At 40.1% G+C, this 24,388-nt stretch overlaps 1 protein-coding gene and 1 long non-coding RNA gene across 4 annotated transcripts in view; one reads left to right on the forward strand and one right to left on the reverse strand.

Moving 5' to 3' along the window:
• The window catches only part of KSR2 (kinase suppressor of ras 2), a 561,531-nt gene that overhangs the window by 62,260 nt on the left and 474,883 nt on the right, over positions 1 to 24,388 (reverse strand). For both annotated transcript variants that reach the window (XM_075835299.1, XM_075835310.1), the window contains exons 15-16: positions 16,473 to 16,569; positions 9,313 to 9,446 (exon numbers count right to left, since the gene is read on the reverse strand). In XM_075835299.1, coding sequence (XP_075691414.1) covers positions 9,313 to 9,446; positions 16,473 to 16,569 — 231 coding nt within the window. The remainder of the gene's footprint in view (positions 1 to 9,312; positions 9,447 to 16,472; positions 16,570 to 24,388) is intronic.
• Positions 5,022 to 24,388, forward strand: part of LOC142659308 (uncharacterized) — a 61,837-nt gene continuing 42,470 nt past the window's right edge. The window contains exons 1-2 of one of the 2 annotated variants that reach the window (XR_012850306.1): positions 5,022 to 5,143; positions 9,950 to 10,114. This is a non-coding gene — a long non-coding RNA (uncharacterized LOC142659308). The remainder of the gene's footprint in view (positions 5,144 to 9,949; positions 10,115 to 24,388) is intronic. The other variant, XR_012850305.1, reaches the window with a different exon arrangement.

A 24,388-nucleotide genomic window follows, 5' to 3' on the forward strand; every position in this document is an offset into this window, starting at 1 on the left:
CAACAATATGGAGAATGGGCACAAGCCGTGACATGGACATGCAAGTACACCAACTGTCTAGATCACATTGCCATGGTGGAAAAAATCCACATGCGCCTCTACATTCCACCCTACAGAATGAATAAAATTAACTCCCTACCGTCACCTTTATGTTGGCGAGAGTGTGGTATATGGGAAGGTGGTATATGGGAAGATATACTCCACACCCTAGTCTATGGAATTGTGCAAAGGTTAAAGGGTTTTGGGAAGATGTATTTGAGATGATCTCAAGATTGGGGTGATATGCTGTGTCTCCCTCGGCTGAGATGACTCTGTTGAAAATGCGAACACTACATAAGCAAATTAGATGTGTGGCAAGAAGTACTATTAGAGTACTATTAAGATTATTTTGATCTATTTAATGGTGTCAGTTATGTCAACATGTTTCAATACTGTACTAGTCCCTTTTTCAAGACAAAGAATACCTTATCAATTTTCTCTAGTGAAAGGGGGTAGCACAGTCCTGAAATGCATTGATAGTCCTGAAACGCATTCACGGGCTGAGCTCGCTCCATACACAGCGGATGATAGCTGTTTTACACGGCCGACACCTCACTGCAACGGGCGGAATGAAAGATCATTTTGATTCCGTCCGTTTAACACCTTAAAGGGGTTGTCCCAAGTTGATAAATGGAGCTATAAAGCTCCCCCATGTAAAAATAAGAAGAATTCTAATTACCTGTCCGTCGTCCAGCGATGTCGTTTTCTTGCTATTCTTGATTGAAGTTGCGGTCGGTCCCTCTTTGTATCCTGCTCGTTGCCTAGGTTCCCGGCCACCGCTATTTACCTTTAGCGGTGGCCGCGCATGCGTAATGACATCCTCTGCGTCCGGAGCAGAGGATGTCATTTGCTCGTGAACGCGCATCTCGGCGCTTCTCGGCGCATGCGCAGAAGATGCAGTGGAAAGGCACCCGTCGCAAGGAGAAGTCTGCGCTCCGCTAAAGGTAAGTGTGTATATGTTTGTGTGTGTGTGTGTGTGTGTGTGTGTGTCTGTGTATATATGGGTGTGTTTGTGTATATGTGTGTGTGTGTGTGTGTGTGTGTGTGTGTGTGTGTGTGTGTGTGTGTTTATGTGTGAGTGTATATATGGGTGTATTTGTGTGTATGTGTATATGTTTGTGTATATTTTTGTGTTTGTGTGTGTATATGTTTGTGTGTGTGTGTGTGTGTGTGTGTGTGTTTTTGTATATGTGTGGGTTTGTGTATGTGTTTGTGTATATATGGGTGTGTTTGTGTACATATGTTTGTGTGTATATGTGTATATGTTTGTGTGTATATGTGTGTTTGTGTATATATGGGTGTGTTTCTGTATATGTTTGTATGTGTGTTTGTGTATGTGTGTTTGTGTATATTTGGGTGTGTTTGTGTACATGTGTTTGTGTATATGTGTGTGTGTTTGTGTATATATGGGTGTGTTTGTGTATATGTGTTTGTGCATATGTGTGTGTGTGTGTGTGTGTGTGTGTTTATGTGTGAGTGTATATATGGGTGTATTTGTGTGTATGTGTATATGTTTGTGTATATGGGTGTGTTTGTGTATATGTTTGTGTGTATATGTTTGTGTGTGTGTGTGTTTTTGTATATGTGTGTGTTTGTGTATGTGTATATATGGGTGTGTTTGTGTACATATGTTTGTGTATATGTTTGTGTGTATATGTGTGTTTGTGTATATATGGGTGTGTTTGTGTATATGTTTGTGTGTGTGTTTGTGTATATTTGGGTGTGTTTGTGTACATGTGTTTGTGTGTGTGTGTGTGTGTGTGTGTGTGTGTTTGTGTATATATGGGTGTGTTTGTGCATGTTTGTGTGTATGTGTGTGTATTTTTGTATATTTGTGTGTTTGTTTATATGTGTGTTTGTGTATATATGGGTGTGTTTGTGTACATGTGTATGTGTGTGTTTGTGTGTATATGTGTGTGTTTGTGTGTACATGTTTGTGTGTATGTGTTTATGTGTGTGTTTGTGTAATATATGGGTGTGTGTTTATGTGTTTGTGTATATGTTTGTGTGTGGTTGTTTGTGTGTGTGTGTGTAGGTGAGTATAAGTATCGGTATTGTTCACATTGATAACTTTTTTTTAATGTTGTTGCAGATTTTGATGTACCGATTGGACTACGTCTTTCGATTAGTTGGACTACTGCGTAGATCTACGTTTTTTGAAAATTTTAATAAAATGGTTAACGAGGGTTTTGTTGGGGATTTCTTATTTCAATAAAAAAAAATTGTCTTTGTCTTTTTTTTTCAAACTTTATTAGTGCCTAGATAATGGCAGTTGGCTGATTGACAGCGTCCATTATAAAGGCGGTACTTAGTGTTAGCCGGTGCAGAGGCTAGCACTAACCACCCATTATTACCCCGGTACCCACCACCACCAGGGGTGCCGGGAAGAGCTTGGTACGATCCAGTACCCGACCATCTGTTGTGATGGTCGGGTACTGGGGCGGCCGTAGGCTGGTATTATGAGGCTGGGAAGGGCCAAAAACAGTGGACCTTCCCACCCTTGTAATGCTAGGCTGCTGCTGCTGTGTTGTATCGGGCTGGTTATAAAAATGTGGGGGACCCCCACGTCGTTTTTTTTCTAAATTTAACAATAGACGTTGGGTCCCCCACATTTTTAATAACCAGCCATATACAAGGCCGCAGCAGTCTGGCATTACACAGGTGGGAGGGGCCACTGGCTTAGTACATTCCCAGGCTAATAACACTGTGTTGTTTGTGGCTGGTTATGATAAATTGGGTGGAACCCCATGTCTTTTTAATAAAAATAATAAATAAATAATAAAAAAAAAATGACGTGGGGTCCCCCCCATTTTTATAACCAGCCAGATACAACACAGCAGCAGCAGCCTAGCATTACAAGGGTGGGAAGGTCCACTGTTTTTGGCCCTTCCCAGCCTCATAATACCAGCCTGCGGCCGCCCCGGAGCCCGACCATCACAATAGATGGTCGGGTACTGGATCGTACCCAGCTCTTCCCGGCACCCCTGGTGGTGGTGGGTACCGGGGTAATAATGGTGTTTAGTGTTAGCCTCTGCATCGGCTAACACTAAGCCTCCCCTTAGTAATGGACCTTGTCACTCAGACAGCGGCCATTACTAAAGTGATAGTAATAAAACTTGAAAATAAAACACAAAGATATAGATAAAATATTTTATTGAAATAAAGCACCCCCAACACAACCCTCATTAACCATTTTATTGATGAAATAAAAAAGCGTCATCTAAGTAGTCCTCGAAACCGACGTAGTCCAAACACCAAACCTGTAAAAAATCAAAAATATTAAAAAAAATAATTAAATAAAACATGTCGTAGGCTTAGTTTCACTTTCATGTGTGATACTGACTGTTATACCATGTATAGAAGCCTGCGGCAAAGTTGGCTTAGATACAGGGCAGACAGTATCATACATAGCCATACAGACATTTATACAAACAAACATACATACATACATACAAGCAAACATACATACAAGCAAACATACATACAAGCAAGCAAACATACAAGCAAGCAAACATACAAGCAAGCAAACATACATACATGCAAGCAAACATACATACAAACATACATACATACATACAAGCAAACATACATACATACAAGCATACATACATACAAGCAAACATACATACAAGCAAACATACATGCAAGCATACATACATGCAAACATACATGCACATATACACATACAAACATGACAACATACATACAAGAAAACATACATACAAACATACATACATGAAAACATACATACATGCAAACATACATGCACATATACACATACAAACATGACAACATACATACAAGAAAACATACATACATGAAAACATACATACATGCAAACATACATGCACATATACACATACAAACATGACAACATACATACAAGAAAACATACATACATGAAAACATACATACATGCAAACATACATGCACATATACACATACAAATATGACAACATACATACAAGCAAACATACATACATACATACATACATACAAGCATACATACAAGCAAACATACATACATACACACATACATGCACATATACACATACAAACATGACAACATACATACAAGAAAACATACATACAAACATACATACATACATACATGCAAGCAAACATACATACATACAAGCAAACATACATGCATACAAGCAAACATACATACATGCAAACATACATGCACATATACACATACATGCACATATACACATACAAACATGACAACATACATACAAGAAAACATACATACATGAAAACATACATACATGCAAACATACATGCACATATACACATACAAATATGAGAACATACATACAAGCAAACATACATACATACAAGCATACATACATACATACAAGCAAACATACATACAAGCAAACATACATACACATACATGCACATATACACATACAAACATGACAACATACATACAAGAAAACATACATACAAACATACATGCAAGCAAACATACATACATGCAAGCAAACATACATACATGCAAGCAAACATACATGCATACAAGCAAACATACATACAAGCAAACAAACATACATGCAAACATACATACAAGCAAACATACATACATGAAAACATACATACAAGAAAACATACATGCACATATACACATACATGACAACATACATACATACATACATACACATATACACATACATGACAACATACATACATGGAAACATACATGCACATATACACATACAAACATGACAACATACATGCACATATACACATACAAACATGACAACATACATACATGAAAACATACATACATGCACATATACACATACAAACAGGACAACATACATACAAGAAAACATACATGCACATATACACATACATGACAACATACATACAAAAATAAACTCACTAAGACGTTCCCACGAAGAGCTGAAAGGTCCCGTCACTTTTCTTCTCCCATTCACAATAACAGAGCGGTGGGTGCAGATGACGTAATCACGTGTGCCTGATATGATTACGTCATCTGCGCCACAACGCATTGTTACTATGAATGCGAGCGGCGCCAAGAAGAGGGAAGATGGCAAGTGACGGGACCGTTCAGAGCGCCGTTAGAACGTCTTAGGTGAGTTTATTTTTTTTATATATTTTTAGTTGTTCGCCGGGTGCTGATGCAGCACCGGTACGGCGGCTACAAACATTACATGTAGTGAGAGGGTGGGGGAGAAGTTGTTTGCCGAAACGGGGTGAATGTAGTGTAGTGTAGTGCAGTGTAGTGTTGTTGACATTCACGGTAAGTTCGTCTCAATCGGGCTTACCATGCCCGCTTGAGACGAACATTCTCCCGATGCTGCTAGAACTACAGTATCTAGCAACATCGGGAGCGCGCACACTGCAGAGCAGAGCGGCTTGATTGACATCGAGCCGCTCACGCCCCTTTTTAGAAAAGATAACCAGCACTTGCTGAGTTATCAAGTGTAAAAAAAAGGCACTTAGGAAATGAATTTTAAATTTTTTTTAACAGCAAATGTTTTAAAATTCATTTCCTGCTTAGAATGTTTAAAAAAAAAAATTTGAGTCAACTTGGGACAACCCCTTTAAATGGCGGGGGGCACCCCCTCAAACAAGCCATTGCGCTCCCCTGCGACATGATCAATGGTTGTTGTGGCAACCTGGGGCCTAACAAAGGCCCCCAGGTCCGCTATCTGTGTATTCCTTTGAAGCTCTGCCTCCGGCAGGGCTTCAAAGGAGACTGTCAGAATCACGATATACTGCAATACATTAGTATTGCAGTATATCATGCAAGCGATCCAACGCTATTGGGACTAATAAAAAAAGTAAAACACAGTTAAATAAAGTTTTTTTTTATTTTCCCAAAAAAATAAAGCATTAAAAGTAAAAAAAAAAAAAACCTTTTCACATTTTTTCCTTAAATCAATGTTAAAAAAATTAAAGATTAACATAACTGGTATCGCCGTGTCTGTAAGGGCATGCCCACACGTGGCGGATTTCCTCCGCAACTGTCCGCAGATTCTGCGGCGGATCTGCCCAAAATGTGCAGTAAATTGATGCGGACTAGCTGCTGCGGACTGCGGTAAAAGTGCTTCCCTTCTCTCTATCAGTGCAGGATAGAGAGAAGGGACAGCACTTTCCCTAGTGAAAGTAAACTAATTTCATACTTACCGGCCGTTGTCTTGGTGACGCGTCCCTCTTTCGGCATCCAGCCCGACCTCCCTGGATGACGCGGCAGTCCATGTGACCGCTGCAGCCTGTGATTGGCTGCAGCCGTCACTTAGACTGAAACGTCATCCTGGGAAGCCGGACTGGAGACAGAAGCAGGGAGTTCTCGGTAAGTATGAACTTCTATTTTTTTGACAGGTTGCTGTATATTGGGATCGGTAGTCACTGTCCAGGGTGCAGAAACAGTTACTGCCGATCGCTTAACTCTTTCAGCACCCTGGACAGTGACTATTTACTGACGTCTCCTAGCAACGCTCCCGTAATTACGGGAGCCCCATTGACTTCCTCAGTCTGGCTGTAGACCTAGAAATACATAGGTCCAGCCAGAATGAAAAAATGTCATGTCAAAAAAGCAAGACGCATCCGCAGCACATATAACATTTTCATGACAGCTGCGGACTTCATTGCGGAATTTAGAATCTCCATTGAAGTCAATGGAGAAATTCCGCCATGAGTCCGCAACCAGTCCGCCACAACTCCGCAACAGCCATTGCATGCTGCGGACACCAAATTCCGCTCCGCAGCCTATGCTCCGCAGCAGAATTTTCTGCCTCGTCTAAACGAAGCCTACTAAAAAGAAGTGGAAGGCAATGTATATATATATTTATAAAACACAAATTACTGGTTTTTGGTCACCTTAGTACTTAAAAAAAATAAAATAATAAGTGATCAAAAAGTCACATATACCCTAAAATAGTATAGTTAAAAACTACAGCTCGCCCCGCAAAATTTAAGCCCTCACATCGCTAAATTGATGGAAAAATGAAAAAGTTATGGTTCTCAGAATACGGCGACACAAAAGATTTTTTGAATTTAACAAATAGTTTTATTTTTTTAAAAGTGGTAAAACATAAAACAAAACATATAAATTTGGTATCGCCGTAATCGTATCAACCTGTAGAATAAGGTGAATATGTAGTTTTTACCGCCTGATGGATGCCGTAATAAGAAAACCCCGAAAAAAATTACGTAATCCCTGTTTTTTGCCCATTTCACACCACAAATAAATTTTTTCAGCTTCCCAGTACATTATGCGGTACAATAAATGGTGCTATGAAAAACGACAACTTGTCCCGCAAAAAAGAAGCCCTCATATGGCTATATGGACGCAAAAATAAAAAAAAATATAGCTTTTGGAAGGTGGGGAGGAAAAAACAAAAGTGAAAATCCGAAAAATGGCCGAGGAGGGAAGGGGTTAAAAGAATCTTAAGCTGATCTGATCTCGATCTCCTTCTTCTGGATAAGCAGCGCCAAAAACTACCGACTTTTTCACTTCTGTTTTCAAAATGTTTACGAAGAAAAAACAGCCCTCCTGCCAGAGGGACCAGTGAGGTAGAACGGAAGCAGCAGCCATCAATCTCGTAATGCATGCAAAGGTATTGTACCTTGAGCACAATGCTACCAGGTGGGCACCTGTCCTAAACAACACCTAACATATACGTCCTGCAAGGTTTTTTTTTAGTTTTTTTTACTTACATACAGTAATTATACGAGACGTTAAAATTCTACCCTAGCACTCTAGTCCAGGCAGTTACATGGTATGCTTTGACCATATACTCTGAAAATGCGAATCTGCAGAAATGCAATTAAAGGGCTGGGCACGATTGTACGGCACCAGAGCATAGTGCCAGACTAAGAGGGCTATTACTTATTCCTGTGGGTGATCTGGATGTTGGATAACTTTATTGTTTACATAAATGCAGTAATAATTATATAAATCTGTTATTGTTCCCTTTGTTTAATTTTATTTAAAGATCAGAAACTATTTAGTGGAACCACGGTGTAATAATAGAGGACATTTGAACGGATGCATATACTTTATTATATTCGACCATTTTACAAATAGTATAGCATTCTTATAAAATAATTCTCAATACAACTGTGTATAAGGGTATACAGTAAGAGTTGGGACAACTAAAATGGTTTAAAAAAAGGTTGCTAAGCAACAGACTCTGTGACAACCATTTATAGTAAAATAATAAGAAATGTAAAAAACCAGGACACACTGTTGGGTCAGACTGGGATTTTATTCTCCCCCTGAGGTTGAACTAAAGTTGCTGGAACATAAATTATGATCAACATGTGCAATAGCTTAAGAACCGACCTTATGGAAACTATGGTATCACCAAATAATAAATGCAGCACATAAAACAATAGCATATAATTTATTGTTTCATAAAAGATCGGTACAGTGGATGAAGATATGTTCGTCCACAGACTTTACCATCACCACATGTAATATACGCAATACACATGTTATAAATTACAGATTTCTAATTAACTGTTTGGGTATAACTGCATATTAACTCCTGCTCTATATATTATTTCATTATCCTGTACTATTTGGTGCTAATAAATTGGAATATATCTAATTTTTGTGGTCACTTGTACATGTGACTGCTGAAGAACATGGACCTGTAAGAAAAAATAAATTATTTTTACAATTTACAATGTACGATCAGTGTACGCACCAAGAGATATTTCCAGTGGATACACTAAACGTTTCTATAGAGCCCTATGCCAACTTATACCTGCTCGGCAGATGCCAAAATAACGATATAGATCCCATAGACCCAAAAATAATATACCTGGTTTAGCCACCCAGAACAGAAGAACCTGGTGTTTGTTTCCCCCTCCACAACCTCAGCATGACTGTTAAGTCAATTCCACACCCCATGTTTGCTAACACTGCAGTTCCTCTAGAGAGGGGAGTCCTACACGGCTCCTCACCACCCAGTAGCAAATGGGATGAGACCAAGCAGAGCTTGGCCCCTCTCCTTAAGGGTCCCATAACAGCCACATGGCTGACTCTGCAATACATATGCCCTTGCTTATAATCATACGTACATATATCTTTTCGTTTGGCCTAATATCCACATTAGTATGCTCCTACATTTGTACCAGTTAGACTTTACAACATTGAATATTTGATACACCTGACAGTCTAGACTGCAATATTTTACTTTCCAGCATGATTGATAGGATGTGTCGATGGGGAAAATATAAACACATAGGTCATACATAATACAAATCATGAAAGATATTACATCATACCTGCCAGCCTGCAGCACGCCAGATATACTGAAAAGGCCAAAGTCTGTAATCACTATTTTTCCATTGTCATAGAAAACATTTTTTGATTTGAGGTCTCTATGTAGAATGCCCTTGGCATGGAGATATCCCATTCCCTAAAATCAATTAATGAGAATGTAATTAATTCATTAGACATATTGTTTTTCAAACAACAAATTAACACATAGGCCTTTAGTTGTTTCAATTATAAAAAATATTAATTGTTGAGTCTGTAACGCAGCCATCCCGTGCTCTTAAGGTTGCAAAGGGCCCAGCTGTCCGACCCTATCCAATCGATATGCCATACATTTCAGTGATGGCAAAACCCCTTTAAAGGAGAGCATTGCAGTGTTTAGGTACAGCACAGGAGAAGTCTTGAAGGTGTCAGTGAATACAATGTTAGCTGTAGGCTAAAATTATGGTGGTTACATAGAATTTAGAGATCATCGGTTACGGCTTTGTGGATAGTAACCAGTCCTTTGAATTGTAAAAACAGGCAACCAAAGACTGAACAAGACTGTATTAAAATGGATTTACTAAAGAGGAGCCAGTGTTGATGGCAGCTTAAATAATTTGTCGAAACAAGAAAGGATTCAGACATTTTTTAATGTTTTTGCAGGGAAGTATTGACAGATCAGGAACTTGATCTTAACATGATGGTGATATGATATAGCACTGGCTAAACATAAGGAATGAAATGAAAAATCAAGGTCAAACATATGTCCAAAGGTTAACAGTCTTGGATTGGTGGTACCACCATGAAATTCAAGAACACATCAAGAACGTTAGTATACAAAAGGAACAAATAAGCATTTAGAGTATATTATTTGATAGATTGGAGAATAATCCTGTGCTAGGGTTCAGTTGCCCGGCAAATGTCTCATGTAAAATGGCTGATGTAGTAGAGAGTCCCTCACTTGCACTCTATTAGTCCAGAGCATTTCATAAAAGCTATAGAACAGTCATTGCTCCATGACAGAGATCCATTATCTTAACAGAGCAATGACCGAAATCTAAAATTCCTTATTTCTAGACTGTCCTCTGTCTTCGTAATGATACTGCACTTAGCTGCCTCATTTTAATGTTTCCTAGCAAGCAGAATCATAATTCAAAACTTCTCCATAGATTAGAAAAATAGGTATTGTTCTCTTACTAGATGTTGCAGGACATAAATGTGCTCTAAATCATTGCGCGAATGATTGTAAGGAACAGACAGACTGCTTGACAGTGCAGATATATTAGACGGTACTGGAACTTATAAAACAAGGTCATATTCAATGAACGAAAAGCAGTGATATTATTTTTTTATTTTCATTCGAGTTTCAAAAACACTCAAACAGTATATATATATATATATATATATATATATATATATATACACACACACAGTATATGATACATAGTATATTCCCTTTGACTAAACATAATATACAAATACACTCCAAGTTAGGGTCTCGTTTCAAAAAGGTTTATACAATACATTACCCGATGTTCTCCCCCCACCCCCCAAAGCAGTGATATTATAATACATAAATAAATTTTTAAAACTGTGTTACAAATAAAATATTTAAATCCCATAAACAGCAAAAAAAATACAAAAACTTTGTGCAAAAACTGATATATATATACTTTTAGGAGTTATTCTATGGGTTGACAATCCAAAACTACTTAAAGTGGTTCTCCGTATTAGGGTATGTTCACATGGTCTATTTTCTGCCGTTTTTTGGGCTGTAAACGCCCGAAAAACGGCTGAAAAATCTGAAGCAGGACGCCTCCAAACATCTGCCCATTGATTTCAAATGGGAAAAAAGGCATTCTGTTCCGAAGTGCCGTTTTTTTTTACGTGGCCGTTTTGAAAAAACGGCCGCGTAAAGAAACGGCCGCAATAAAGAAGTGCAGGTCACTTCTTGGGACGATTTTGGAGCCATTTTTCATTGACTCTATTGAAAACAACTCCAAAAGCGGCCGTAAAAAAACGCTGCGAAAAACCCTGCGAAAATCGCGAGTGGCCAAAAAAAGTCTGAAAATCAGGAGCTACTTTCCCTTGAAAACAGCTCCGTATTTTCAGACGTTTTTGAGTTTGTGTGTGAACATACCCTTATACAAATAAAGTTTAGTGAGGTGAGTGCAGGATGTATCTATTTGATAGTAGATCCATGTACTTCTTGACTATGGACAAACTCTTTGCACACAAACGAAGGAGATCCCGCAGGCAAGGTCTATAAGATGTGCTCTAGGAGACTGAAAGGCTACACATAATATATAGCAAATTATAAGCACCTCCTTTGCTCCCTGTAATAAATATTATTTGTATGGTACCAAAGAACCCCTATAGGTTTGATGAATCTGAACGAATCTTTTAAATCCTACTGTGTAAAATGTTTATTATTCACTATGTACTTGCCGTGTTATTGAACATTAGACGCTTCAAGTTTTCTGTAATTTGCAGATGATTATAAGGCTATGTTCCATACATCTGAATGTGGTACTTTCTCAAGCATGTGCATGGATTTTTCCACAGTGAGAACTGGATAGATGGTTAGAAAACTATTTTTAGACACAATTAAATAAATAGCTGTTTTGATTATTTTGAGGCCAGCTAAGGATATAGCTTTATGCACCAGCTTTTGGTGCCAGCAGAAAAACAACAAAAGAAAGAAAAACAATGGTTCTACAGTTTCGTTACTTGAACTAAGCGCTGTTCTTAGGGCACGTTCAGACATGGCGGAATTGCTGTTGAATTCCGCTGCGGACAGTCTGCAGTGGAATTCTGCAGCAGCCGTTTTTTACATTTGTTTCTATACATTTTTAGGAAAGTTAGTTCAGACGTTGCAGAAAATAACTGTGCGGAAATAAGGCTGAAGTGCAGAATTTCCCCACCGCAGCATGCTCATTACGTTGCGGAATTTCACTGCGGATTTCAGCCTTTGCAATGCAAGAACTGAAATCTGTGGCAAGTCCGCTGTGATATCTGCAACGTCTGAATTACCTTTCAAATATGCAAATGTTGGTGCAGATTCGTTGCGTAATTGCGTCAAATCTGCACCAACATTTGCAGCGGAAAAATTCCGCCACGTTTGAACGTGCCCTTACACTTTGTAGTACATGTTCTGTAGTAATTCAGTCCCAGAAAGCAGATCTTGGGGACCGTGGCTTCCAGAGGTAGGACGTTTGTTTCCATTGAGTCCTTCCATATACAAGGTATGCATTCATACAATAGAATTGAATGACCCCATACCTTGCCATATGTGTAATGATCAATAGTTTCAATAGCCACAATATTGATTTTCACGCGCGTCGCATGGACCTATATTAGTCTATGGGGCCGTGCAGACAGTCCGTGATTTTTACGCAGCGTGATTCCGCTGCGTAAAACTCACGACATGTCCATTCTTTGGGCGTATTTCGCGCATCACGCACCCTTTGAAGTCAATGGGTGCGTGAAAATCACGCGCACCACACGGAAGCACTTCCGTGGGACGTGCGTGATTCACGCAAAAGCTGTAAAACTATGAATGTAAACAGAAAAGCACCACGTGCTTTTCTGTTTACAAACATCCAAACGGCGTGTCATAATGACGGCGGCTGCGCGAAAATCACATCATACGGGGCTGACACACGGAGCTGTTAAGTACCTTTTGCGTGCGCAAAACGCCGCGTTTTTTGCGCGCGCAAAACGCACACGCTTGTATGCATCCGGCCTTTGTGATTGGGTTACTGTCTCTAAACTATAGAGACTATCATTATATGTTTGTCTTAGGGTATGTTCACACGCCCTATTTACGGACGTAATTCGGGCGTTTTACGCCTCGAATTACGTCCGAAAATACGGCTCGAAACCGCCGGCAAACATCTGCCCATTGAAATCAATGGGGTTACGATGTTCTGTGCACACAGGCTTTTTTTTTACGCGTCAAGTGCATGTCACTTCTTGAGACGTAATTGGAGAAGTTTTTCATTGACTCCATTGAAAAACAGCCCCATTTACGTCCGTAATTGACACAGCGAAAAACGCAAGTACGAGCAATTACGTCTGAAATTCAGGAGCTGTTTTCGCCTGAAAACAGCTCTGTAATTTCAGGCGTATTGGACGCTGCCATGTGAACATACCCTTAATCTGGCCATACACATAAAATGCTTGTTCATCCGACAGCTATTTTACCCTATTCCACCATAAACAATGATTTCACTGTTTAGATCCATTTGAAGAGGGGGATAAGCTGCTGCCAGACCACTCAGTGACTTATCTCCTGCAGAGGAAAAAGTAATGGGCATGTTGATCCTTCTTAACTCTGGAACACTGCAATCATGAGAGAGTCGGGAGGTCCCCATACTCATAAATTTGTAAGCCGATCATAACGAAACTTGTCGTTTTTGCCGATTTTTATCTTATGTGCATGACCAGCATTAGGCCTAGTTCACACTGAGATCTTTAGCTGTTTTTGACACGGAGACCGCGTTCGAAACCGCGCCAAAAAACAGCTGAAATCGCTTTCCATCCATTTCAATGGGAGGCTGAGGTATTTTTTTCCTGCCAGCTGAAACAAACACTCTCTGGGAAGAAAAGCGACATGCTCTTTCCTCAGTCCTTTCGGTCTCTGACCTCCCATTGACAAATGGGAGGCAGAGAAAGCGGTTTTCACAAAGATTTTTGCCCACGGAGCTCAATGGCCGCGGCTGAAAAACGCCGCAAAAAATGCTGCAAAAAGTGGTGCAGCCAGGTCAAAAATTCCTGAAGGAATTATGAAGCAGATTTTTCTGCCTACAAAAAAACGCACACATGGAGTTTTTCGACACTTTTTTGACGCAGAAACCACGTCGGAAAACGCGCCAAAACATGGACGAAAATGCCTCCTATTGATTTCCATGGGAGGCGGAGGTGTTTTTTCCCGGGAGTGGAAAAAACATCTCGCGGGAAAAAGAAGCGACATGCCCTATCTTTGATCGTTTACGTCTCTGACCTCCCATTGACATCAATGGGAGACAGAGAAAGCGTTTTTCATGGCGTTTTTGCCCGCGGCACTCAATGGCCATGGACGAAAAACACTGCAAATCCAGACTAAATTTTGATGCAGAATTTTCTGCCTGCAAAAAAACTCTATGTGAACAGGGCCTTAGACTTGTTACTGCATTAAATCAGGTGCTTTGTGTAGTAAAATGCATAATCTAAAAAATTAAAGCCAGATTTGGATACTGACTACTCCGGTAATGTTAAAAATACTCCCGTGGCTGTTTTGTTTTTAAACAAGCAATGAGTATCAGAAGTTTAATAAAGCATAGATGAATGAAGATACCATTAATAAGAAAGCAATATTAAAAGAAAAAAAAGGTTCATTAGCAGATTATCCAATTCTGCTGCTGGAGATTAGCAATGATTTTCCATTGTACAAAGGACAATAGTGACGCAATTAATTACATGAAAAACACACCTACACATACAATGGATTGTGATCTTTTCACCTCTACGTACTCAGCGGAGCAGAAAATGAAGTCTTGTAATTTTTCTGGCTTTTGATGTGCGCTGCATAACATTTTGTGGAGAAATGATGTAGATCTATCATTGTCAGTTGTTTGCTTTACAATACTTTGTGGAACAATCTTGCTTACACTGCAAGAGCTCTCCGATCTAAACATTTTCGGCAGCACAAAGCAATTACCTTCTTGTAAAGCAGAATAAATTATGAACTATGCATCAAAATGTTTAACTTGCTCTGTGATTTATCTTGTTTCCTTCTTCAGCAACTATATGGGGTTACGCATGGAAAAAATGAGTAATAATCTTTTCTCCGTTTTTTTTAATCTAAGAATTCCTATTTTTCTTTGTATTACATAACAGCCGCTAGTCAACTGTTTTGTTTGTTTTAACTGCAAAAACATCTGCTATCCTTTTATCTATCAGATATGCAGTTTACATTTATATTGAATCAAATCAGATACACATAAATATCGTTGATCGGCGCTCGTTTGCTCCTGTAACACGGATCTATGGATGGGGACCAGCGGTCGTTACACCGATCGCTCGTCCCTATACATTATTATCATGTCAGCGGCGCGTCTCCCTGTTTACACAGGGAGATGTGCTGCCGACAACGATAATATATATTTTTAAATGATACGACCAGCAGATGATCGAGGGTTTGATCATTCATCTGCTGATCGCTGTCTTATTTACACAGGACAATTATCAGCAAAGAGCGTTCTATAAATGCTTGTCTGCCTGATAATCGTCTTGTGTAAAACCCCCTTAACTCTTTACAACCATAATTGTTAGACGTAACTACTGAACTTTAATACTTCTGAGAATATATAACATTAGCCATTGTAATCCATGACAAAAATGGCATAGTGTGGTATATTACTAGAGTAAAGGGGAGGAAGCCTCCAGCTCACCGTTCCAGCACCCGACACCTTCGCCTCGCCCGGATCTCCGCGACGGTCCACGGCAAACAATAGTGGATTAGGAAAGAATATGATCCAGCGCTGCAGGTATGTGATTTAAAAAGGATCTCGGTCCCACTTTTATTTGTATCAAAAATTTAAAATTCGATATCAGGTGCATTCAGGCATCAAGGCAGTATTTTGTAGGTGTTCAGCGCCTACGCGTTTCAAGCACGACTGGTGCTCTTAATCATGGCATCCATTCTGAATGGATGCCATGATTAAGAGCACCAGTCGTGCTTGAAACGCGTAGGCGCTGAACACCTACAAAATACTGCCTTGATGCCTGAATGCACCTGATATCGAATTTTAAATTTTTGATACAAATAAAAGTGGGACCGAGATCCTTTTTAAATCACATACCTGCAGCGCTGGATCATATTCTTTCCTAATCCACTGTGGTATATTACTATTACTGATTTTTATTAAGGTGATCAATCAAAGATGAAAACTCCTGGCTAAACAATGGAGACCTAGAACTCGAGACCTAGAACTCTATATAATATTGCTTGAACATGCGGTACTTGACACCAAAGAGACAAACATTGTGTCATGCACCACCCCCTCAGACACTGTACTAGGTATAACACAATGTATGTTTTTTGCCTGTAGTGTTATTTTAATATTATTTTTGTTATAAAAAAATCCGTGACATACGGCCAGACAGAGACAAATAAAAATTATTTCTTAGACCCAACACTTACCTTCACAATTTCTTGTGCTATCTGCCTGGTTTTGTTGACATCTAAGACAATTTTTACGTCCCGTACTACTGAGTACAGTGTTCGTCCCTTGCACAAGCTGAAACAGAAAAGCATAGGTATATTGAATCTTAAAGGGTGTTAACAGAAATTCATTAGGATTCACCAAAATGTATTTTGTGAAATTGAGCGTTTTTTTTAAATCCTTATAAGGAAGAACATGAGTGCCCCTTAAGGCTAGATTTAGGGTGGTTTCACACACAGCGTTTTTTTTGAAAAATGTGTCAGTTTTTGTGGCAGATTTTCATGCCATTTTTGAGCCAAAGCCAAATGTGTATTCAAAAGGAATGGGAAAAATAAAGGAAGGACTTATACTTCTCTTTCCTGCGGGATCCACTTCTGGCTTAGGCTAAAAAACTTTCCAATAAGCAGCGTGTGAAACAACTCTTACATATGCTATTTTGATGCAGTTTTTGATGACGTTTTTTAAGCCAAAGCCAGGAATGGATACAACAGAGTGTAGAAGTATAAGCTTTCCGCTAAACTTTTCCTACATATTGTATCTACTCTTGTCTTTGGCTCAAAAAACAGCCTCAAAGACTTCACCAAAAACTGCATTAAAACGGCATTTGTGAATCTAGCCTATGGCCATATTACAGCTTCATACCAGCTCTGAGTTGTAAGTAGCTGTAATATTAGACTCCCATAGAAGTTTATGGGGCTATACTTTGCATTCATGTGCCTTTTATTTCATATAGAGACATATAGAGTTATAGATAGAGGTATAAAGAGAATCCAACAGAAAAAAAAATAGCTTGTAATACAGCACGATATGGAAGAACCATACAGGGAAACAAACTACCTACAACCCGCAGTATGAAGCCATGGGGACTCCGTGTGCCATCTTTGCCATGTGCTTGGGATACTTATGTGCTAATTATGCAACGACATGCTGTAAACAAGATGTGGTTTTTAGAACAAGATTCCAAAAGTTTGTGAAAATGCATACATTGGACATTACTGGCCACCCCATAATTTGGTTTCTTCAAGTTACCACAAGATGGTGATTCTCATAAAGTCCTTAATCCTCACTGCATACAGTTATTTTTACCAATTCTACTAATTCTGAATATTATTGTTAGTATGTCCAATATAGGGCACAGAACACTTAATCCAAGGTGATTTTGTGTAATAGCTTCTTATAACAGAGAAATTTTCTTTTTACCAGCTAATGTGTGGAATTCCAGTCTTGAAAGACACTTTCGTACTGTCAGCAAAAACAAATCCAACTACAAATAGAGCATGGTAATCTGCTCTGCTGACCATCTAGGAGCCCTGCATGGATCTTGTCATATTATCATGCTTTTGCTAGTATGGTACACGGAGTGCTGTAAGATTGTATTCTGTAGAATTCTAAAATTCTCATGTTTATTCTGTAATTATTCTTTATTCTGTAATAAAGAAATAGTTAGCGCACAACTTGCATTCAATGAAAGGCCTGATTTGAAAGCTGCAGATGTCATAGTGCACTCATTAAAGAAATCTGATAGTTAGCAGACTGGTTATTAAACAGCCATAAAACGACAGAAAGCGTTGTCTATTCAATGTCAAACTGCTATACTTCTTTCCCATACCTTTAATTAGAAAGACAGAAGTGCTTGGGATATATTACTTAAACCTCAGAAAAGTGGTGTTGAGATCTCCAAGTACGATAAAGCATATTTTATAAAATGTTCTAAAATGTGCATAAAGCTTTCTATATCATATTATACCAAAATTCTCATCTTAGGCACAAAACATTCTGCAGTCTTATGTCAGGAAAAAAAACTATTCTAGATAGAAATGTTGGTGGTGCCGACTACAAAGACAGTGTCCTAGCTAGACGTTGTGCAGAGGTGGCAGTTACATCCAAACACTTGTACCTGAGAGGTCCTAAAGGCCCCGCTGCCGCATAAACAGACAGTAGTACAGCGATTACATATAGTACAGCGGGGCTGGATACATGATGAAGAGTTGTGTCGTCATGAAGGAAGACTGTGCCACTAGACTTCCGATCCCCCACCAGCACTATAAAAATGTATTAAAATCTCATAATCAGCGTGATGGAGGACTGGAATGTACAGTATATTAGAAAGTGTACTCACATACTGCAGTGAGTACACTGCTAATACTTTTCAGTCCCCACATAACCCCTTTAATATTAGACAAAGATAATCCAAATAAACATAAGTGTAACGGGCGCGGGTGCGGACCGACGGATTCTCACCATTCGGCGGCCGCGACCGCAGACTTTTGAGCTCCTGCCGGCGTCTCCTTCCCTGGAGACGCCAGCACACGCTGCCGTACTGCTCCACAGTGTTTTCTAAGGTGCGTGCGTACTCGTCCCCGGCCTTACAGTGCCAGCGCACGCGCCTGTAAAATGTTCCCTAACCAATCCCCAGATCACCCTGGACTATAAAAAGAGCTCTGCCCTTCCACTCCTTGCCTGAGCGTTGTTGTCTTCCCATGTTAGTTAAGAAAATGGTCCCTTAATTGTATCCTGTTCCCAGTGTTCCGGTATCCTGCTTCCCGTATTCTGTATCCGGTAACTGTGTTTGTTCCTGAGCTAAACAGACAGTAGTACAGCGATTACATATAGTACAGCGGGGCTGGATACATGATGAAGAGTTGTGTCGTCATGAAGGAAGACTGTGCCACTAGACTTCCGATCCCCCACCAGCACTATAAAAATGTATTAAAATCTCATAATCAGCGTGATGGAGGACTGGAATGTACAGTATATTAGAAAGTGTACTCACATACTGCAGTGAGTACACTGCTAATACTTTTCAGTCCCCACATAACCCCTTTAATATTAGACAAAGATAATCCAAATAAACATAAGTGTAACGGGCGCGGGTGCGGACCGACGGATTCTCTCACCATTCGGCGGCCGCGACCGCAGACTTTTGAGCTCCTGCCGGCGTCTCCTTCACTGGAGACGCCAGCACACGCTGCCGTACTGCTCCACAGTGTTTTCTAAGGTGCGTGCGTACTCGTCCCCGGCCTTACAGTGCCAGCGCACGCGCCTGTAAAATGTTCCCTAACCAATCCCCAGATCACCCTAGACTATAAAAGAGCTCTGCCCTTCCACTCCTTGCCTGAGCGTTGTTGTCTTCCCATGTTAGTTAAGAAAATGGTCCCTTAATTGTATCCTGTTCCCAGTGTTCCGGTATCCTGCTTCCCGTATTCTGTATCCGGTAACTGTGTTTGTTCCTGAGCTAAAGTCTAGTGTTGGAGTCGTGTTTGAGTCATCTGCCACGTCTTTTGTCATCCGCCACGTCTGGTGTCATCTGCCACGACCTGTGTCATCTGCCACGTCTGGTTTCATCCACCACGTCTGGTGTCATCCGCCATGTCCTGTGTCATCTGCCACACCAAGCATCAGCTGCCACGCCAAGCACCATCAGTGCCACGAATCATCTGTGCCAAGGCATCAGCTACACCACGTGTCTGTCTGGACTTTCATACAGGTACTCTTGTGCTTAGACTATGTTGTTTGGTCAGCTGCCACTCCGCTATAGGGGAGCGGCCTAGTGGGTCCACATACTCTGGAACTGTGACAAGATGTAACGTCTGTGGTCGCTGACCACAAACTCCATCCATCCAGTCTACGCCCTTCTCTCAAGAGATGTTTGCACATACGGCCGTTCTGCTCCACAGTGACCACAAGGGTGCGGTCACGAGCTCAGTCCAGACTTGAGAAGCCAGAGCGCAAGCATGTTTGTGATTGAGCTAATTGGTCCAGAGTACCCTGGGCTATAAGAAGGTTCCAGCCCATCCTCGCACGCCTGAGCTTTGTTGTGTATTCCTAGTCTGTCTTGCATATGGCCTCCTAGTGTTTCCCTGCTCCCAGTCTTCCTGTTCCTGTATCCTATACTTGTATCCTCATCTAGTGCCGTGCTGAGCTGTAGTCGTGCTGTGCTGTATACCACGCCTTTCCTGCTTCTCCACGCCTGACGTCCACCTGCTGCCAAGTTCCTGCCAAGCCTGCCTTGCTACTGTCTGAGCTGCCACAGGTACCCTATACGAACTATAGACTTTTACCTGCGTCCTGTTAGCCAGCTGCCTTACCGCCAAGACGGTACGGCCCAGTGGGTCCACGAACCCTACTTGACACAAGAATCTGTATTTAAATGATTATTTCTATTATTGAAGGAAAAAGAAGTTCAGCTCTACTTGGCATGTGGAAAGTAATTGCCCCCTTAGCTACTAAATTAACCAATTAACCAAATTCAATTGACAATTGGATTTAAAAGGAACCTGCCACCAGCATTTCACCTATTAAACCAGCAATAAGATTTGCAAGTGGCGCCAACCCAGTTGTGTCATAAATATGGGTATGTATTGAGGCATGGTACATTACATGCTGCACTTTTCTGTACATATGTTGTATTTAGCATTAATGCTTATATCCAACCTCTTGCTCATGTCCTTACGCATCTTGTAACTTCTTTAAGATCATATATTTTTATGCATTTAGATAGCATTTAGCACGTTGCACTTTACATATTAGTAGCATCCATGTTGCTTTGGACGTGTGTTTATCCTGTATACTTCACTCCGGTGATGTCGCTATATCCAATGGGTGACTCTACTTTATTTATCTGTTTTGTACATGTAAATAAAGTTTTTTTATATTTTTTCCAGAGCATTTTTTTTTGTTTTGTCCCATTATTTTGTAGGTGTATATACTTGGCTTTGTGAGATGCACCCCTTTACCGGTCTTTAATGCAGTAGCATGATTTGACTAACAATTGGTGTTATACAGCTAGGTTCAGAATTATTTGAAAAGTGACAGAATCTTCATGATTTGGGCTCTGCATGCCACCACTTTGGATTTGAAATGAAACAACTGAGATGCAATTGAAGTGTAGACTTTCAGGTTTAATTCAAGGGGTTGAACAAAAATATCCTGTGAAACGTTTAGGAATTGCATCCATTTTTCTATACAGCCTCCTCATTTCAGGGGATCCAAAGTAATTGGACAAATTAACATTACCATAAATAAAATGTTTTTTTTAATACTTTGTAGAGAATCCTTTGCAGGCAATGACTGCCTGAAGTCTGGAACCCATGGACATCACCAAACGCTGGGTTTCCCCCTTTGTGATACTTTGCCAGGCCTTTACTGTGGCTGTCTTCAGTTGTTGCTTGTTAGTGGGTTTTCTGCCTTAAAGGGAATGTGTTGCCAGAAAAACATGTTTGTTTTTTTTTAATTAAACATTTAGTGTGTAGGTGATTAAACATTGTTCAAATTTTTTTTATTTTTTTCACGAGTCAGGAAATATTATAAATTAATTCTAATTTATAATATTTCCCATTGCTGGTCACTAGATGGAGCTATTCCCAAAATTGCAGCATTGCAAAATTGGGTAAAAAGCCCTCGCTCTAGTGAGCTCTCAGCATCCCCCCCTCCTTTATCCTGGCTAGTGCCGGGATAAACGAGGGGTTTGAACGGTGTAACCTCCTACACTGTGTGTCGCCATTTTTTGAGCTAACACACAGTGTAGTAGGTTTACATACAGTAGTAAACACACACAAACACGAACATACATTGAAATCTCTTACCTGCTCCTGCCGCCGCGGCTCCCTCCGGCCCGTCCACTCCGTCTGCTGCCGCTGGTCCAAGTGCACAAGTCCGGAAGCCGCGACCGGAAGTAGTAATATTACTGTCCGGCCGCGACTTCCGGTCCACAGGAAAATGGCGCCGGACGGCGCCAATTTCAAATTGGCATGTGTGGGAGCGGCGCATGCGCAGTTCCCACACAGACGCCGTACACAGAAGTGGATGGGATGGGACCCGTTCGCAGTCCCTATGGGACTGTGGCTGCCGTATTCCATGTCTGTATGTGTCGTTAATCGACACATACAGAAATGGAACAAAAAATGGCAGCCCCCATAGGGAAGAAAAAGTGTAAAAATAAGAAAAAGTAAAACACAAACACACAAATAAATATAAACGTTTTTAATAAAGCACTAACATCTTTAACATATTAAAAAATAATTTGTGATGACACTGTTCCTTTAAGTTTTGTTTTAAGCAAGTGAAATGCATGCTCGATCGGGTTGAGATCTGGTGATTGACTTGCCATTGCAGAATATTCCACTTCTTTGCCTTAAAAAAAACTCCTGGGTTGCTTTCGCAGTATGTTTTGGGTCATTGTCTATCTGTACTGTGAAGCGAGGTCCAATCAACCTTACTGTATTTGGTTGAATCTGAGCAGAAAGTATATCCCTGAACACTTCAGAATTTATCCGGCTGCTTCTGTCTTCAGTCACATCATCAATAAACACTAGTGACCCAGTGCCTTTGGCAGCCATGCCTGTACATGCCATCACATTGCCTCCACCATGTTTTACAGAGGATGTGACATGCTTTGGATCATGAGCCCCTCCAAGCCTTCTCCATACTTTCTTCCTCCCATCATTCTGGTACAGGTTGATCTTAGTTTCATCTGACCAAAGAATGCTGTTCCAGAACTGGCCTGGCTTCTTTAGATGTTGTTTGGCAAAGTCTAATCTGGCCTTTCTATTTTTGAGGCTGAATAATGGTTTGCACCTTGTGGTGAACCCTCTGTATTTGCTCTCATGAAGTCTGCTCTTCATGGTAGATTTAGATACTGATATACCTACTTCCAGGAGAGTGTTCTTCACTTGGGTAGATGTTGTGAAGGGGTTTTTCTTCACCATAGAAAGGATTCTGCGATCATCCACCACTGTTGTCTTCCATGGACATCCATGCCTTTTGGAGTTCACAAGCTCTTTTTTTTCAAGAATGTACCAAACTGTTGATTTGGCCACTCCTAACATTTGTGCTATCACTCTAATGCATTTCTTCATTTTTTTCAGCCTAACGATGGTCTGTTTCACTTGCATTGAGATCTCTTTTGACCACATGTTGTGGGTTCACCGCAACAGCTTCCAAATGCAAATGTCAAACCTGGAATTAACTCCAGACCTTTTACCAGCTTAATTGATGATGGATTAATGAGGGAATAGCCCATGCAGCCCATTAGATAGCTTTGGAGATAATTGTTAAATTACCTTTGGTCCCTTGAAAAAGAGGCAGCTACATATTAAAGAGATATAATTCCTAAACCCTTCTTAAAATTAGGATGTGAATACCCTCAAATTAAAGCTGAGAGTCTGCACTTTGAGACCATATTGATTATATAACTGTATATTCAATATGTTTTGGTAAACAGCTAAAATGGCAAAACTTGTGTCACTGTCCAAATAATTCTGGACCTAACTGTATATAACATTGTTGCATGCTCTTTGTTATCTATATGAGAGTCTCTATCAGAACATCCTGAAGGAGAATGTCCGCCGGTCAGTTTGTGACCTAAAGCTCAAACGCATTTGGGTTATGCAGCAGACAATGACCTGAAGAACACAAGCAATTCTACCTTTAAATGGATCAAAAGAAACAGGAATTAAGGTTTTGGAGAGGCCGAGTCAAAGTCCCGACTTGAATCCCATTGAGATACTGTGACAAGATCTTAGTTTATGCTCGAAAAACCTCCAATGTAGCCAAATTAAAACAATTCTGCAAAGAAAAGTGGGTCAAAATTCCTCCACAGAGATGTATAAGGCTCATCGCAAGTTATCGCAAATGTTTGATTGCAGTTTTTACTGCCAAGAGTGGCACAACCAATTATTAGGTTTAGGTGGCTACTCGTTTTTCACATTGTTAATATTGCTTTTGAATAAGTCTTTATCCTCTCCACAAATTTAATGATCATTTTAAATCTGCATTTTGTGTTTACTCATGTTGTCCTTATCGTATATTAGAATTAGTTAAATTACCTGAAACATCTAAATGTGGCAAATTAGCAAAAATAGAAGAAATCAGGTGAGGAGCCAATTTTATTTTT

This window comes from Rhinoderma darwinii, chromosome 1 (assembly GCF_050947455.1).
Source record: "Rhinoderma darwinii isolate aRhiDar2 chromosome 1, aRhiDar2.hap1, whole genome shotgun sequence".
NCBI classification, from domain to species: domain Eukaryota; kingdom Metazoa; phylum Chordata; class Amphibia; order Anura; family Rhinodermatidae; genus Rhinoderma; species Rhinoderma darwinii.